The sequence below is a fragment of the Papio anubis genome, chromosome 5 (assembly GCF_008728515.1).
Source record: "Papio anubis isolate 15944 chromosome 5, Panubis1.0, whole genome shotgun sequence".
NCBI classification, from domain to species: Eukaryota; Metazoa; Chordata; class Mammalia; order Primates; family Cercopithecidae; genus Papio; species Papio anubis.
Genome location: NC_044980.1, coordinates 169,584,626 through 169,603,821, shown reverse-complemented (window position 1 = coordinate 169,603,821; position 19,196 = coordinate 169,584,626). Strand labels below are relative to the sequence as shown.

At 40.2% G+C, this 19,196-nt stretch overlaps 1 protein-coding gene across 15 annotated transcripts in view; it reads left to right on the top strand.

The window, feature by feature from the left end:
* UIMC1 (ubiquitin interaction motif containing 1) overlaps positions 1-18,142 on the top strand; it is a 97,660-nt gene extending 79,518 nt beyond the window's left edge. For 6 of the 15 annotated variants that reach the window (XM_017960164.3, XM_017960162.3, XM_009209628.4 and 3 more), the window contains 5 exons: positions 11,576-11,654; positions 14,071-14,242; positions 15,889-15,952; positions 17,017-17,053; positions 17,554-18,022. In XM_017960164.3, the coding sequence (XP_017815653.1) occupies positions 11,576-11,654; positions 14,071-14,242; positions 15,889-15,952; positions 17,017-17,053; positions 17,554-17,764 (563 nt within the window). In that variant the 3' untranslated portion in view covers positions 17,765-18,022. The other 9 variants (XM_017960165.3, XM_031666617.1, XM_021939978.2 and 6 more) reach the window with 5 other exon arrangements.
* Positions 18,143-19,196: the final 1,054 nt, after the last annotated feature.

Sequence of the window (19,196 nt, the reverse complement as noted above, 5' to 3'; positions counted from 1 at the left end):
AGAGATAAGCTTGTTCTCTTAAGAGGTACACTTTTACTGATCTACTTCCTACTAGTACTTGTCTATAATATTTATAGCTTAATCTTTAACAGCTGAAATTTTTGTTTAAGCAATTTGATAATATATATGTAGAACTTAAAAGTAACTCATATCTTCTGACCCATGAATTAAAGTTTGAAAATCTACTCTAAAAACATCATCAGAATTTAGATGAAATTGTATAGACAAAGATGGTTTATTAAATCATTATTTATAACAATGAACAACTTAACCCAGTGTTCAAAAACAAGACGAAGTATTACATACATAAGGATTCAAAATAACGACTGAAAGACAATACAGTGTACTGAAATATTAACCATAATTTGGAGGAGACTAAAAGCAGAGAGACAGATGATAAAGCAGTGTTAGGAGAAGTGGACAGACTTGAGAATCTTTTGGCGAGAGAAGCAGACCTTGTGACTGGTCAAGATGAGAGAAGGCAATCTTAACTCAGGTTTCTGGCTAAGCCAATTGTAGGGTACTCAACTTAGAAAGCCCCTCTGAGTAATTCAGAAGTTCACTGTGTTGTGTTTAACTATGTTATTTGTACTTCTTTACTGACAACCCAATTAGTATTTATTTAGCAGCAACTATAACCCAGATATTGTTCTGCAAGCTGAGGGTACAGTACTAAACACAGAAGTCAGCGTTCTATAAAGCTTACCTTTTTGTGAGAGAAACAGATAATAAATACAATTTAAGAAAAACGAGGCAAGAAGAGGGGATGGAGAATGACTAGAACAGAGGAAAAAAGGGGGCTTGATTAAAGGGGAAGATCAAGGGAGACTTCTTGAGGTGATATTTGAATACAGTCATTCTAGGTCAGGGAATAAATATAAAGGCCCTAAAGCAAGCGTGTGTTTGGCATGTTTCTTAGAGCTGCAGGAAAGACACAATGACTGAATTAGATTGAGCGACGAGGAAAGGAGAGAAGAAATAAACAGTGGTCAGATCATGTGAGGTGAGGTTTTTGTACTTTATTCTAAATATGATGAAAAGCCATAGAGGGGTTCAGAATGAGGGAATAATGTAATCTAACTCTGGCTACAATGTGGAAAATAATCTATAGAGGGATAGGGACAAAAATGGAATTGAGGAGACTAAGCAGGGGTGGAGGAGAATGGCTGTTGCATTATTCCAGGGAAGATCTGATGTTTGCTTTGACCATAGAGGTAGCTGTGAGGTAAAGAAGTTGTCAGATTTGGAAACATTTTGAAGGTTGAGCCTACAGGATTTGTTGGAGTGTGAGAGAACCAGAAAGACTAAGGTGAAATCAAGGTTTTTCCCCAAGCAACTGGGTTAATGATGACTTCGTTGTTTGAGAGCGGGAACACTGGGGTAGGAGCAGATTTGGAGGAAGAAATTAAGAATTTGGTTTTGTACATAATTTTAAGATGCCCAGTGAATAACCAAATGAAGATGTTGAGCAGACAGTAGGCTATACAAGTCTAGAAATAACCTTATGGGAAATATTACTGCATATTTGTATGCTGATGGAATGATCTAAAAAAAGAGGGAAAAACTGATGTTTCAGGAGAGATGATGGCAGGAGGGGAATCCTTAATTAAGCAAAAGCATTCAGATTCAGGGTCAAATGGAAAAGTTAGCCTTAGATAGCCATGTGAGCAATTCATTCTGTGCAGTAGGAGGGAAGACAGAGGATATGGGTACAGATGCAGATAGACTAATACTTTTGGTGGTGGAAGAGTGTAGAATTTCTCTCAGGTACTACTACTTTTCTCATCAAAAAGTCTGAAAGGTTGGTTTAACATTAGAAAATCAGTTAATATACTATATCATAGAACAAAGGACAAAAACCACACAATATCTAAATGGACACAGAAAAAGCATTTGATAGAATTCAGTACTCCTTCATGACAATACAATACTCAGCAAACTAGGAATAGACAGGAACTTCCTCAGCCTGATAGAGGGCATCTATGAAAAACTCACAGCTAATATCATACTTAATGGTGAAAGACTGACAGCTTTCCCCAAAATCAGAAACAAGACAAGGGTGTTCATTCTTGCCACTTCCATTCAACATGGTAAAGGAGGTTCTAGCCAGGACAGTTAGGAAAGAAATGAAATAAAAGCCATTCAGGTTGGAAAGGAAGACGTTAACTCCTCTATCAGATGACATCTTTTATATAGAAAATCCTAGAGAATCCACTGAAATAAAACAAGCCTTTAGAACTAATAAACGAGTTCAGCAAGTTTGCAGGATACAAGGTCAATATAGAAAATGAACTGTATTTTTGTACACTAGCAGTGAACAATCTGAAAATGGATTTAAGAAAAGAGTTATATTTAATATAGTATCAAAAATAATAAAATAGGAATATGTTTGACAAAATAAATAAAAAACTTCTCTGAGAATTATAAAACATTGTTGAAAGAAATTAAACAAGACCTAAATAAATGGAATGGTATTTCATGTTCATGGTTTAGAATACTTAATGTTGTTAAGATGGCAGTATTCACCAAGTTGATCTACAGATTTCAAATCCTTCTCAAAAGTCCAGCTAGGCTGGGCACTTTAGGAGGCTGAGGTGGGCAGATCACCTGAGGTCAGGAGTTTGAGAACAGCCTGACCAATGTGGAGAAACCCTCTCTCTGCTAAAAATACAAAAAAAAATTAGCCAGGCATGGTGGCGCATGCCTGTTATCCCAGCTACTCAGGAGGCTGAGACAGGAGAATCCCAGCTACTCAGGAGGCTGAGACAGGAGAATCGCTTGAACCCAGGAGGCAGAGGTTGCGGTGAGCCAGGATCATGCCATTGCACTCCAGCCTGGGCAACAAGAGCGAAACTCCATCTCAAAAAAACAAACAAAAAAACCCCGCAAAAATCCCAGCTAACTTTTTTGTATAAATTGATAAGTTGGTCCCAAAATTCATACCAAAATACAAGGGACACAGAGTAGAACAGTCTTGAACAAGAACGAAGTTAAGGGTTCATGCTTTCCAATTTTACAACTTACTAATTCAGACAGCGTGGTTCTGGCATAAAGGTAGGCATGACGATTCAGTGGAATAGAATTGAGGGTCCAGAAGTAAAACCATACATTTGTGGGCAATTGATTTTTGACAAGGATGTCAAGACAATTCAGTGGGGGAAAACAATCCAGTCTTCTTAATATGTAGTGCTGGGACAACTGAATATCCACATGCAAAACCATGGAGTCGGACCACTTGTTTATACTACATATGAAAATAGATCAAAGACCTAAATGTAAGTCATAAAGCTTATATAGGCAGCTACAGTGGTACACGCTGGTAAGTCCCATCTACTCGGGAGGCTGAGGCGGGAGGATCCTTTGAGTCCCACCTGGGCAACATAGTTGAGACCTTGTCTCAGCGAGTCAGGGGAACTGTCTTAGGGATAAAACCTCACAATCATAGGTTTAGCAATGGATTCCAAGATATAATACCACAAGCACAAACAACAAAAGAAAAAAGATAAATTGGACTTTATCAAAATTTAAAACTTCTGTGCATCAAAGGACACTATCAAGAAAGTGAAAAGACAACCTACAGAATAGGAGAAAATATTTGCAAATCATATGTATGTTAAGGGTTTAGTATCCAGAGTATATAAAAAACTCTCTTTCTGTCGCCCAGGCTGCAGTAGTGCAATCTTGGCTTGCTGCAACCTCTGCCTCCCCAGCTCAGGCAGTCCTCCCACCTCAGCCTCCCAAGTACTTGCCATTGAATCATAGATTTTAAATGGGTGGATTATATGGTACATGAATTTATCTCAATAAAGTTATATTTAAATAAAAAAGAATGGTGATACAGGAATCAGAATGGATATTAGAGGTTTGAGAATAGCAGAGAAGATGTGAAATGTACCTGGGAGGATGGAAGAATGAACCGACTAGGAAAATATATCAGGATTGCTAGGCAGTAGTGAGGGACCACTTAAGATTTTGATCTTAAATAAAAAGTGAGCCCAGTCAGCACTGTTGTATGTGTTTTTGTTCCTGTCACATTCAGCAGATAGGGACACATAATAAGTAGGAGGGCTGTATTTAACCAAAGTTGGATTTTGCAAGGAAGTACAGTAGAAAGAAGTTGAGGGAATATTCAAGGGGATTGTTAATATGATAACTAGGTAAACTAAGGTAAGAAGGAATGCGAGGATACGACGGAGTAACAGTGAAAAGATGATAGTATAGGATTAGATGTCCTAGTGGAGCTGAAGGGTGATTGGTGTAAGAACATTAGAGAGGGTGAGTTGGGAAAGATAGGTGATGGTGATCAGAGAATGGACACCTGAAATTGAGCTCATCATTAATGATAGGCTCAGCTAGAATTCTTCATTGGAACTATAGAAGTCAGAAAATGAATTGATTGTTTGCTCACTTCTCCCAGTTATGATACATAACTGGTACCATTTTAGATGCAGGGGACAGAAATTGATTTATAACATTTGGTGGATACCTTAGGGCGTTAGGCTTACTCCTCTCTTGGAACCCCACTGGAGAAAGGCTGAGATGGTAGGAGCCATAGGAATTAATAAACAAGAGGTCAGGGAACTGAGAGGCTGGACTACTGGATGGATCGTATCTTGGGTTGAACTTACAAAAACTGCAACATCATATGGTTCAGTCTAATATGTAGATATTGAAATCACCAAGAATAGTGGCAAATGGGGATGAGAATCCAGTTGAAGAGGTATGCCAGAGGAGACTTGATTTCTTTTGGTGCTCAAGGTAAACACAGTTAAGGCATAATAGGATTGGTCCTGGTTATCTCTTGAAAAAACAGCACTATCCAATCGGAACTTGGGCAATGATAGAAATGTTCTATATCTGTGCTGTCAAATATGGTAGCCACATGTGGCTATTGAGCGTTTGAAATGTGGCTCATGGGATTGAGGAATTCAATTTTTTTATTATTTTTTGAGACAGAGTTTTGCTCTTGTTGTCCAGACTGGAGTGCAATGACGTGATCTCGGCTTTACTACTACCTCTGCCTTCCAGGTTCAAGCGATTCTCCTGCCTCAGCCTCCCAAGTAGCTGAGATTATAGGCATGCGCCACCATACCCAGCTAATTTTGTATTTTTACTAGAGACAGGGTTTCACCATATTGGTCGGGCTGGTCTCAAACTCCTGACCTCAGGTGATCCACCCACCTTGGCCTCCCAAAGTGCTGGGATTATAGGTGTGAGCCACCGCACCTGGCCCAATTTAAAATTGTATTTCATTCTAATTAAGATTTAAATTTAAGTAGCCACATGTCTCAGAGACTCGCAGATAATTTTTTTTTTTTTTTGAGACAGAGTCTCATTCTGTCGCCCAGGCTGGATGGAGTGCATTGGTGCAATCTCAGCTCACTGCAACCTCCATCTCCCAGGTTCAAGCAGTTCTTCTGCCTCAACCTCCCGAGAAGCTAGGATTACAGGCACTCACCACCAAGCCCGGCTAAATTGTCTATTTTCAGTAGAGGCAGGGTTTTATTGTGTTAGCCAGGCTGGTCTGGAACTCCTGACCTCAAGTGATCCGCCTGCCTTGACCTCCCAAAGTGCTGGGATTACAGATATGAGCCACCTTGCCCAGCCAATAATTTGTGCTAATAATAACCTTTAATTGAGACTAGTTCCTGAGGTCATTGGTTGTAGGGAGGCAGGCAGCATGGCTGCCTCACTGTGTGCAGATGGAGCTTGTCTTCCCTTCTTTTCCTTATATCCACTGAAGAAGTGCTAGGCTGAAAGAGGGGTGATCTTAGCAGGAACAGACACAACTCTGTGGCTTCCCATTATTTTCTGCTGAGGTGGTTTTGAGGTTGAGGGAGACAAACTGAGAAGACTTTAACCACTTGTCATTCTGTCAAAACTCCCTTCTTTGTATATATAATTTCCACTCTCCTCAGGGAACCATTGTCTTTACAATTTATAGTACTAGGCCATATGTTTTTTATTTTTAATTGCTTATCTTCTTTGAATTTTGGAAACAAATGTGTTGATGTTTATATGGTATTGATAATTGTTCTGCAATGCCTAGGCTATTTATTTGTCCATTTTGTTTGTAAAATTTAGTATGGAAATCACTTAAGACTAAGTTCTAACCCAAATTGTAGGCTAGCTAGTGGTCACTGGTTGCACGGATGGATTTAAGTCTTTGGATAAGGCTAAGAAATAAATCTGGGAGAAGAATAATGAAAATTATATAAACAAATAGTAAGTGAATAAAACTAATGTTTATTGAGTGCTTTCTGTGGGCTGTATACTCTTACAGTATCTGATATGATTGTTAGCAAAACTCTTCAGGTAAAGTGCAGTTATCTCATTCAACAGGTAAGGAAATTGTTACTCAGGTTACAGAACTTGCCTAAGACCACACAGCTAGTAGAGGCCCAACTTGGACACCTACTGTCCAACTCTAAAGCCAGTGAGTGCCCTTCATCACAAGGCAATACTGATTATTTGTATCTTAACAGTGCCAAGCCACAGTTCTAAGTACAACTCCTGAAAGCATTTCCCATGCAGTGGAATATAATCTGCTGAGGTAATGGTCTTATGTTTATTGTCATCTCTCTCAGCTTTCAGTGATACCTGTTCTCTTCTACCTTTCCTTGATAGTTGTACTCAGACCCCTGAGTTGTTCTCTTTTGAAATCTGTGGCTGCTGTCATCAGCAGTTTGGTTTTTGGGTATGTGTTTCATAATGAATTCTCTGCCTGTAGCTAGTTTAAATAGCTCTCTCAACCCTCATAAACCACAAGTGCTCCTTCAGAGCAACCTACATGCACTTCTGTGCTCTTTTGTAGGGGCAGTAGGTTTCGAAGGAAAAACAGCAGCAAGCCCCAGTCCAGTCCGTTGTGATCATAACATTTAATAGAATTACCGTATAGTCCTAACCATCTATCAATATCAAGTCTCTCCCTTCAAATTCTCTTCTACCTGCCCCCTCATTTACCACTTACCACCTTTTCTCTTCCCATTCTTTAGCTTCTTATTTTCCAGGAGAGGCAGCATGCTCTTGTAGAAGAACATATGCTTCTGTAGTCAGATTTGTATTGCATTCCTTGTGCTTTTTGTTTTTTGTTTTTTGCTTTTTGTTTTTGTTTTGTTTTGCTTTTGTTTTGTGACCTTGATCAGGTTACTTAATATTTCATTTACAGCCAGGCACAGTGGCTCACGCCTGTAATCCCAGCACTTTGGGAGGCCGAGGTGGGTGGATCACAAGGTCAAGAGTTCAAGACCAGCCTGGCCAACATGGTGAAACCCCATCTCTACTAAAAATATAAAAATTAGCAAGGCGTGGTGGCAGGCGCCTGTAATCCCAGCTACTCAGGAGGTTGAGGCAGGAGAATCGCTTGAACCCGGGAGGCAGCGGTTGCAGTGAGCCAATATCATGCCACTGCACTCCAGCCTAGGCCACAGAGCAAGATATGTCTCAAAAAAATATATATATATTTACTATAAAATAGAAATAATGATATATTCTTTGTAGGGTTGTTGTAAAGATAGAAGTTTATAAAGTCTCTGACACAGAGTAGGTCCTCATAAAACAAGAACTCTTTTTTCCCCTAGAATCTATTGATACAATTTAATTCAGCAAGTATTTATTAGCATTTAATCTGTCCTAGACTCTGCTGAGGATGCTGAAGAGGGAAAAAAATAAAATAAAAAAAATAAAAATAAAAAATAAAACCAGAGTCTCTGAATTCAGAAAGTTACATGGTGTAGAAGGAAAACTGACATATAAATGAATAGGAACAGAAATGTGCTAAATGCAATAGTGGTATATAGACAGTAGTAGAATCAATTAATTCTTTTTCCAACCCTATCTGTGGAGTGGTTTCCAAGTATTTCTTTTGGAAAAATACATGCTAGTCAAGATGGGGGACAAGTAGAAAAAGAAAAAGAAAAAATAGAACTCCTACAGGATTCTGTAATCTTTGAGGTGCCAGCCTTTTAAGAATGGATTTCAGCAAGGTGCTTGATAAAATCTCTCATGAAGTCCTTGTGCGTAAGATAGAGAAGTATGGGCTGGTTGATGTAATAGGAGGTGGATTTGAGGCTGGTTCTGTCCTGGATGTTTTTCTTCTGCAGTACTTTAATTTTACTTATAAAATCTCTGCATTGGAAGGAACCTTAGATCATTTAATCTGTGCCTGACTCTATATAATCTGATTCCTCCCTTCTAATTTTTAATTTGATTTACAAAAAAGTATACAGTGAAAAGTATACCTCCTTCCTCTTCCAGTCTTCAAGTATTCCTGTCATCCTCCCCAGAGGCAAACACTGTTATTAGTTGCTTGTGTGTGATCTTGTTTTATTATGCGTATCTCTTTACACCTTGGGTTGTAGTTATTTGAGTGTGTATGCTGTCTCCATTAGTAAACTGCACTCTCCTTAAGAGCAAGGACAGTGCCTCATAATTTCCTGTATCTCCCCAAATTACTTGCACATTGAAGATTGTCAATAAATGTTTGCTTAATTATTTAAAGAAAAGTTGGACCAGGGAGAAGACAGACTTCTCTGGTAACATGTCATAGTTTTGTCCTTGGCCATATCCTTTACAACCATTTTTCCCTGGTGACTTGGATGAAGATGTAAAAAGTGTGGTTGTCATATATGCAGATGACACGCAGCTGAGAAAGAGAGCTAATAACATCAGATGACAGAATCAAGACTGCAGATGATCTCAATAAATAGAAACGTTCAGCTGAAAAGAACAGGGACAAATACAAAATTGTATGTTTAAGGGGAGAAAAAAAATACCCAGCAACTTAGTTACCAAAGTACAGAATTAAGAGACTTGTCTTGGTAACATTGTATTGTATTGTATTGTATTGATTTTTTGAGACAGTCTAGCTCTTCACCTAGGCTGGAGTGCAGTGGCGCTGTCTCAGCTCACTGCAGCCTCAACCCTCCTGGCTCAGTTGATCCTCCCACTTCAGCCTCCTGAGTAGCTGGGACTACAGGCAAGCACAACCATGCTAGCTAACTTTTATATTTTTTTGTAGAGACGGGGCTTTCACCCTGTTGCCCAGGCTGTTCTCGAGCTCCTAGTCTCAAGTGATCGCCCGCCTCAGCCTCCTAAAGTGTTGGGATTACAGGCATGAGCCCCTGCACCCAGTGATGATAACATTTTATTTGAAGATAATTTGGGAGGGTAGGGGATGGATCTTAATTTCCTTTAAGTTCAGTTTAAGCCAGTAGTATACCGGGATTGTCAATAAAGCAAACACAGCCTTGACTGAATCAGTAGAATATGAGTCCACATGGGGTAGCTCATGGTTCTTCTGTTCTCTTTACTAGTTGGATTGTTTGTTGAATATTGGATTCTGTTTGGGGTGCTACACATATTAAGAAAAACTGACAAATTGGATTATATATCTAAAAGAGGTTAATTAGGAAGGTAAAACGTAAGTATAGGAATCAGATCTAGATTCTGTCCTGGGTTTTACTATTTAGTAGTTGTGATAGTGTGGTGAAGTCAATTCCTCTTAGTTTATTTCCATACCATTAAAACCGGGGAAAAGGCCGGGCGCGGTGGCTCAAGCCTGTAATCCCAGCACTTTGGGAGGCCGAGACGGGTGGATCACGAGGTCAGGAGATCGAGACCATCCTGGCTAACACGATGAAACCCCGTCTCTACTAAAAAATACAAAAAACTAGCCGGGCGCGGTGGCGGGCGCCTGTAGTCCCAGCTACTTGGGAGGCTGAGGCAGGAGAATGGTGGGAACCCGGGAGGCGGAGCTTGCAGTGAGCTAAGATCTGGCCACTGCACTCCAGCCTGGGCGACAGAGCGAGACTCCGTCTCAAAAAAAAAAAAAAAAAAAAAAACCGGGGAAAAGTAATAATACCAATCTGGAGGGTCATCGTAAGGATTAGAGCTAACCTAGGCATTCAGAGTTTCGGCAATCCAAATCTTAATAGAATAGCCATAGTAACTAGGTATAGTTCTTCCTTTGATGATGGTTCCATTTTAATAGGGGCAGAAAACCGAGTAAATCCAAGATTTTGTTAAGTGTTCAAAGAGCTGACTTGTGGAAAGGCGGGTAAATGTATTCATATAGTCCCCAGTAAATGCAGATTGAGCCAGATTGCAACAGAATGGATTTCCCTAGGAGGAAGTGAATTTCCCTCAGTTAAAAGATACAGCCAAGTTGGCCGGGCGCGGTGGCTAACGTCTGTAATCCCAGCACTTTGGGAGGCCGAGGCAGGTGGATCACCTGAGGTCAGGAGTTCGAGACCATCCTGGCTAACATTGTGAAACCCCGTCTCTAATAAAAATACAAAAAATTAACTGGGCATGGTGGTGGGTGCCTGTAATCCCAGCTACTCAGGAGGCTGAGGCAGGAGAATCACTTGAACTCCGGAGGCGGAGGTTGCAGTGAGCTGAGATCACACCATTGCACTCCAGCCTGAGCAAGAAGAGTGAGATTCCGTCTCAAAAAAAAAAAAAAAAAAAAAAGAGAAAAAAAAAAATAGAGTCAAGACTGTATGATTACTTGTCAGGGATGTTTATAGAAGGCATTTTTGTATGAGTAGGAGGTTGATCTAGAAGGTTAGGCAAACAGTGGCCAGCCATGGGCCAAATCTAGCCAGATACCTGTTATCGTAGATAAAGTTTTATTGAAACATACCCATTTGTTCATGTATAGTCTGTGACTGCTTTCCTGCTAACAGTACAGAGTTGAGTAGTTGTGACAGAGACCATATGGCCTACCAAGCCTAAAATATTTACTGTCTGTCTCCACAGATAAAGTTTGCTGACCCCTGGACTAGATAAATGCTTCACAACCTAAGTTACTCGTAACCCTGCTAAATTATCTGTTGTGGGGATTCAGGTGTTAGGAGGAAAGAAGGTAGAGTTTGACGTGAAATTGTTGTAGTTTTTCTTGTTATGCAAGGAATGAACTGGAAAACACTTGATTAAATAACCTCCAAGATCCTTTAAGAGACTGATTTTATAAACAGATGTCTTTTGGTGTGAGAGACAATATATTTGTGTGTCATTTGGGCTAAAGCCATTTATACCCACTAGAATTGGGAGGTTGGTACTAGTGTAGTGAAGAAAGACTGGTTGTATTAACTGTTCTGAGCCACAGTTTTCTCATTGCAGAACTTTTCAGAGTTTTGTAAAGATTGGAGCTTATGTAGGCACTCAGATGTGGCTGTCATTACTATATTTCATAGAGTACCTCACTTGAGTATGTGTCATACCAGATAGAATTTTGCTTGGGAAAGTGTAAATCCCTCCCTTGAGTGCTGCAAGCTGGGATAGTACACAAAAACCTTTCTTGGTGTGGAGTAGATCTTTAGATCTCATGGCTTAGCATATAGCGGAGTATCTTGTGGAGGACAGAATATTGTCAAAACATTTGTTTTGGTGCAAATGTTACAATTGCTATTCTCAATGCTAGAAAGAATGAGACTTCGCAAATGATGTATTTCTCCCAGTGGGATAAGGTTTTAAACTTTGCTTCTTCCTATACACTTTGTCTTTTATATTCAGAGTCTGCTGGCAGCTAATTATATATATGTTTTATTTTATTTTATTTTTTTATTAAAAGTATTGACTCGGAGACAAAAAGAGGCCAAGACCAAGAGTGACAGTGGGACAGCTGCCCAGACTTCTCTAGACATTGACAAGTAAGTAGGTGTGCTGCATTCACGGAGCTCCTGTATAGCATGCCATCATTCGGTCTGAAGAAAAAGATCAGTTGTTATCTTACCCATCTGACCCTGTATTTCTTAGTCCTGCCAGTGGCGTCACTACTTGGATGCTGGAATCGCTCTCTCTTTTTTTTTTTTTTTGAGATGGAATTTCGCTCTTCTTGCCCAGGCTGGAGTGCAATGGCATGATCTCGGCTCACCGCAACCTCTGCCTCCTGGGTTCAAGTGATTCTCCTGCCTCAGCCTCCCAAGTAGCTGGGATTACAGGCATGCGCCACCACGCCTGACTAATTTTGTGTTTTTAGTAGACACGGGGTTTCTCCATGTTGGTCAGGCTATCTCGAACTCCTGACCTCAGGTGATCTGCCCACCTCGGCCTCCCAAAGTGCTGGGATCACAAGTGTGAGCCCCCACGCCCGGCCCTGAATTTCTTTTTCTTATTCCTAGTCTCTGTCAGTGTAGGTGGCCTTTGTATCCATTTTTAATACACTAAAAACAATCCTGCCACCCACTCCGCTTCCACATTGCTCTTAGGTTTCTGTTTTCTTTAATCTGCATATTGCTATTTGGTGCTCTTTGGGAAGCATTGAGCATTTCACATGATAGTACAGAAGTTGAATTGCAAAAGGTTGGGCAATATAGAAGACTTTTTGGTTGTGTGTTGCAGCTTGACTGAGAAAGCTCATTCTGAGGAAGGGGTCAGGTGTAGGTGCTGCCATCTGAAAGTAAAGTCATTACCAACAGTAGATTAAAGCAGTTACTAAGCAGAAACTTTTATCTTTGAAACACAGATCTTAGACCCTGAATTTCAGGGCTGTCTTCCCTAATTTAGTTGAGCAGAACTGATCCTTTGGAATCTTACTGTAATGTAGACATTCGTTTAGAAATTCCTCACATTGTATTGCAGTAATTTTTTTTTTTTTAAAAAAGAACATTTCTGTATTCCTGGTTAGTCTGAGTTTTTTGAGACAAATACTTGCCTTAATTCATGTTTATATCCCCAGCTTCTAATAAAATGTATCTGAGACAACAATAACAATAATAGCTGTTTGTTTAGTGCTAGTATTATGTGCCAATCATTGTGCTAGGTGCTTTGTTTGTTACTCTCACTGTGGTTGATTTAAGGTAGTTATTCTTTTGTTTTTTAAATAAGGAAACTAAAGAGAAATTATATGTAACTGGTTAAGATCACTGCAGCTAAAAGTGACAAAGTCTGTCTGACTCTAACACTCCTGCCTCTTATGCAGTACTTCTGTCTCTCATATAGTAGGGAATTAATAAATGTTTTTTGCATTAATTGATAAACCTTGAAAGGTATATTAGTCTAGCTTTTCTCACAAGGCAGCATTTTGCTTGCATTCTTCTGGATAATTAAGTATTTGAGAGACTTATTTCTCCTATTTTAAAGATCTTCAGAAAAAGTCTTCCTTACAGCTAATCCAAGTCTCCCTTGCTGTAGTTATTGAATAATAACCATCTGGCCATCATTGTGGCCAGAAAGAGATGTCCAAGATAGCATGCATTGGAAAATTTTTTTTAGTTTCTTAAAATTAAGGTGATCTTATGAGTCAGGCAGATCTAGTTTCTGACAGTTATTACCTATAAGACCATAGTTAGATTAGTTCCGTCCTAATGGAGCTGAATAATTAATTGAGAATTGTGATTAAAGAGCCTTGAACAGTTTCTCACCACAGAGAAAATACTTACTAAATATTCATTTTTTTCTTTTACCCCCAGTGATTCCATTTTTACTGATGCCCAGTAAACTTTACCTCAAGGACCTACTTTTCCTCTCTTTTCCCAAACTCTACTCTTCTAAAAAGATAAAGATAGCTATGCATACAGAATTACGCAAAAGCCTCTGGCAGAACCACATGGTTTTTAGTAACTTCTTAGTTGATGTTGCAGATTGTAGAATTAAGGAAGTCAGCATATAGACAGAGTTAATTTACTAATCAGACAAGTTCATCCACCCTGGTAAAAATGTCAACTTAATTTAATGCTTTTGGTGCTCCCTTTTCTGTGGAAATTTTAACTTCTCTTTGAAAAAACTATTACACTTAATTTTGGAAGAGTTTGACAGAATATTTTATGTCTGAAGAGCAATCAGCATTGTTTGAGATAGTTTGAAGAGCTGATTTCATTACCATCCCACTGCTGCAACAGCAGGGTACAGAGAAACAGCCAGGGAAAACTGCTAATCACTCAGTCCTTTTGATTGGCGTTGGGTTAGTTTTATTGGTGATCCTGCTGAGTGAATCTGCATTGGTTGATATGTCTCCTCCACAGAATAACTTTGGGATATAAAAACACAATTTGAGACATATCCAGGGGCCCAGAGGCAAAAGCGTATCTTAAAACTGTGTTTTCTTCCTTTTTTATTATTGGCTAGGAATGAGAAATGTTATCTCTGTAAATCCCTGGTCCCATTTAGAGAGTATCAGTGTCATGTGGACTCCTGTCTCCAGCTTGCAAAGGCTGACCAAGGAGATGGGCCTGAAGGGAGTGGAAGAGCATGTTCAACTGTGGAGGGGAAGCGGCAGCAGAGGCTGCGGAACCCAAAGGTATGTGTAGAGTGTTTTGGGAAAGGCTACCTGACCCTCCTGGTTGTCAGTTGTAAGAGACCACAGTTCTGTTCTGGACTTTTCTTCTCCCTCCCCTCTTCCCTCTATTTATCTTGAAACAAGATTTGTGCTTTTTAAAATTATTTTTCCTTTTAATTTAAAAAGTAATACATGTTCATTGTAGAAAATACGGAAAATTCAAAAAAATATAAATAATCAGGGGAAGTCATCACCCATAATTTAGCTACTCAAAGATGATAACTTTTAATGTATTGGCCTATTTTCTTCCGGTCTCTTTTTCTGTGCGTTGTTAATGTAATTGACACTGTTCTCCCTCTCCCCCCTTCTCTCTCTCAATATATATACAATAAGCACACACACAACATACTATATATCTAGTACTATATGTATACTGTATTCTATATAGTACTTGATATGTAGTTTTCTCATTTGCATTTATGAAAACTTAAGGTGTAGTGTAAACATTTTTATTTTATTTTTAAAAATTACTATTAATGTTTATATCACACAGATGGTCTTTTAAACATTCACCTATTATTGAACATTTTGGTTCTTTTGTATTATAAGATTGTATTTAAAACATTAATCAGTCTTTATACTGTTGATTATTTCCTTAGAATACATTTTCTGACATGGAACTATTAGGTCAGTGGATACACGAATTTTAAAGTCTCTCAAAACCTGCCAAATTGCTTTCCAGAAAGGATATCCAGTTTATAATCCCACTGCCAAGAATATATGTGAGATCAACTCTGTTGAACTCCTTAGGAAGCTGCCGGGTCTGGGCCCTGGTCACTGGGAAGGATGGATGTACTTTCTGGACCTTGTAATTAGAGATCAGGAAGAGCAAGTCTTGGCTTAGAGATGAAAAATAAAGCAGCAGCTCCATATTCTAAGGTTACTGACAAAGGAGTCACTGTACACACTAAAATGGGGAAGCCATTGTCTGTCATGCCAGAAGAAAGAGACCTCTCTCCGGTGGCTCAAGCCTGTAATCCCAGCACTTTGGGAGGCCGAGACAGGCGGATCACGAGGTCAGGAGATCGAGACCATCCTGGCTAACACGGTGAAACCCCGTCTCTACTAAAAAAATACAAAAAAACTAGCCAGGCGAGGTGGCGGGCGCCTGTAGTCCCAGCTACTCAGGAGGCTGAGGCAGGAGAATGGCGTGAACCCGGGAGGCGGAGCTTGCAGTGAGCTGAGATCCGGCCACTGCACTCCAGCCTGGGTGACAGAGTGAGACTCCGTCTCAAAAAAAAAAAAAAAAAAGAAAGAGACCTCTCTCTCTGAATGGGGTGATTTTGAGGTGGAGATTTGGAGTTATGGTTTATAGGTAGGCACTTACTTATATAGCCAGTTTATTCTGGCATCACTGCCTGTAGACGCTACCTTAAAATTTATTTTCTGTTTTAAATCCATGATAATCTTGGCATAACGATGTATTCTCTTCATTATAGTTTGCTTTTTCACTTGTGTACCCTCATTTATTAGAATGCAGAAGACTTCTCTAGAGCTGTGGCCCCCACACCTTTTCTCTTCTATGAACACGTGTGATCTGGGCCGTGGAAGTTGTATTTTAGACTCTGCCGTGAAGTAACCCTTTCATCTCTTTTTCTCTGTTACAGAAAAAAGGCCACAGTGAAGGCCGACTCCTTAGTTTCTTGGAACAGTCTGAGCACAAGACTTCAGGTGAGGACCCCAGGACCAGTTTTCTGGGCTTCTGCCTAAGGCCTTTCAATGAAGATAGCCATTGCCAGCCCCCTGACTATTTGCTGGGACTCTCTGGGTACACACGTGAACCAATCAGCCAGCCTTTGAGACTCCATCTAGGTCATCTCTCCTTAAGGAATATGGGGCAATATACTGTCTTATTCATCCTATGTTTCATTTCAGGCTTTATAAAGCCTTGAATCATGACTGCCTATTGAACTCAGAAAAAATACTATCAAAACACAGGGGAATATGACAAGCCCCAAGTATACCTAAAGGAACAGGCACAGAAAACTAGATATGCAGATGTTATTGCTTCCTCCTATTGTTTTGTGCATCATTCATATGTTACCTTTGGCTTAGTGTCCCAACCTGCAATCCTCAGGGTTTGTGCATAGTATTTAGGGAGCAGTAGAGTGGATTGGTTAAGACCATTGCAGGGAGTTAGTAATACTAAACCTCATAGATTGCAAGAATTATATCTGGTAAAGCTCCAAACATATTCCCTGGCATAAGTAGGTTCTTGATAAATGTTAGCTGCTGTTATTACTGTTGTTATTAGTCGCTATTGTTAAAATTCACCAGATGTGGATGGAAGAGGAGCTTTTGCTTAAGCCTGGTGAGATGTGCTTACCATCTAGTTCTAATAGTTCATTCCCACCAAGCAAGTCTGTTGTGCCTTCTGATGACTATAAAAAGGCAGCCTCTCCCAGCCTCATATCCTGCTGTCTCTAGATCACCAGTTTGTGAATCTCTGCAGGTGGCAGATTTCCCTTGGCAACTTCCTTGTTCCTCAAGTCTAGAATTGAAGTCGATTTATTCAGAGGCTGTTCATTCAAAAGTGTTTCTCTGAGTGCCACAGCAGCTGAGTCTGTTGGACACTAATACTCACATTCCGTGGGTTTAGGGGATTGGGGATCTGTGCTACCTGGATAGGCCTGATGAGAAGCAGTGCCTAGAACACAGGAAGCAAAACATCAGTGAGAAGTGGTGTGATTACCAACACTACTACCAACATTATTATTTTTTCTCTCGTATCACAGATGCAGACATCAAGTCTTCAGAAACAGGAGCCTTCAGGTGAATTGGATTGTGCGCTGAATTGTGGCTGTCAGATTTCTGAAAAGTGCAGGCCTTGTCCTGTGTTGTGTGTGTAGTGTGATACTCAAACTGTGGCAGTGGAAATCACTGTGGAACTATTATGACCTCTCTCTCAGTATGACTCTGTGCTCCCCATTTATCTGAACTAAAGATTAGATAGCTCAGTTCATTCATTGTGTTAAAACAAGCAGAGTAAAAGTTATGTCTTATTCTTCTCTACCTCTCTATCCCTATCCAACCCTGGTTTTCTGACCTGGATTCTCAAGCAGTTTGGGAATTTGGATCTGAATTCTCATTCTCTCAATGCCAACTTTAAGTATATGATTTACCCAGTGACCTCATCTGTGAAAACAGAGTGATGATATGTGGTAGGATTATTACAAAGATTATTTGTACTAATAATCCCCTGATACAGGGCATAGCATATCCTTGATGCTTAGTAGGTGTATATTGAATCTGAATTTTTTCCTTCTCTCTAGGGTGCCCTCACCAGGGATGGAAGAGGCAGGCTGCAGCAGAGAGATGCAGAGTTCCTTCACACATCGTGACTTAAATGAATCTCCCATCAAGTCTTTTGTTTCCATTTCAGAAGCCACAGATTGCTTAGTGGACTTTAAAAAGCAAGTTACTGTCCAGCCGGGTCGTCGGACACGGACCAAAGTTGGCAGAGGAAGAAGGAGAAAATTCTGAATTTCTAGGGTCCAAAAGTTGACAAAGCCATTAGTAGGAGGGGAGGGCCATGTTCATTAAGCCATAGTGGTCCCTAGTTCATTGTTGAGTAAGTTTTAGCCCTGCAGTTTTCACCACCAGCACCCACTCCGCATTCTGGTTTTTATGTTTTTTACGACCTATGCAGACAACTGTGTATAGTATTCTGTTTTATAACAGTTTTTTTGAATTCACTTACAGTTAAAAATTTAAATATATTTATGTTTGTATGAAATCTTATTTCAGTAGATGGAAATTTTAATTTTTTTTCCTTCATGTTGCAGGGTTTGAGGTGGGGGTATTTTCATTGTAGAGATAGTTTATTAGACTCATAAATCACATGCTGAATGAATTCCATTACTGATCCTTGACATACCATGTATATATTCACTTAATGTGTACTGCACAGTTCTGAACACTGTGTGGTTATTCCCTTGACTGTTTCTGACATAATTCTGGGAGGTGCCAGGGGCATTGATTCCCACTATCTATTCTGCCATCCCTGCCATTCAGTGACCTGTCCCTTCATCTTGTACTCACACAGTCGTATTCTCAGCCTGAGCATAGAACCTTTGAGGGATATGTCCTGCCATTCTTCCCAGGAATTCTGTTATTAGATGCCTATGCAATTATTTTTTCTTTTTTTTTTTGAGACGGAGTCTCGCTGTGCTCCCAGGCTGGAGTGCAGTGGCGTGATCTCGGCTCACTGCAAGCTCCGCCTCCCGGGTTCACGCCATTCTCCCGCCTCAGCCTCCCAAGTAGCTGAGACTACAGGCGCCCGCCACCACGCCCGGCTAGTTTTTTGTATTTTTAGTAGAGACGGGGTTTCACCATGTTAGCCAGGATAGTCTCGATCTCCTGACCTCGTGATCCACCCGCCTCGGCCTCCCAAAGTGCTGGGATTACAGGCTTGAGCCACCGCGCCCAGCCGCAATTATTTTTTCTAAATAGATTAACCATTGGGGATACCAGGCATATTCATCTGTTCAAATCAAGATTGGTTCTCTTGATGCCAAAGGTTAGCAGCAACAGGACATGGCTTCTATTTTGGTAACATTACTAACATAGTGCACGTTCCTCACCATGTTGCCTAGGAGCTTCCAGTGCAGAACAGAGATGTGGTCTGTTCTCAGTGCGTGCCACACACAGACTCCAAACATGAGAGGATGTCAGTTGGCAGGAGCAGCTACCTGAAGGCGACGACCAAACAAGGATGTGAAGAATGCTAGCTTTGGCCAAAACTGATTTGAAGATGTAATGAAAAACTGGGGGAGGTGGCTGTTGACCAGGAAAGGATCTTGGGACAGGATAAACAGGCACATTGAAGACTCTCCTAACTTCTGATTTTGTCCAAAGTTTTCTTTTAACATGAAAATGAGGTATGTGTTAGACTGGGGAGTTTACACGTAGCTGG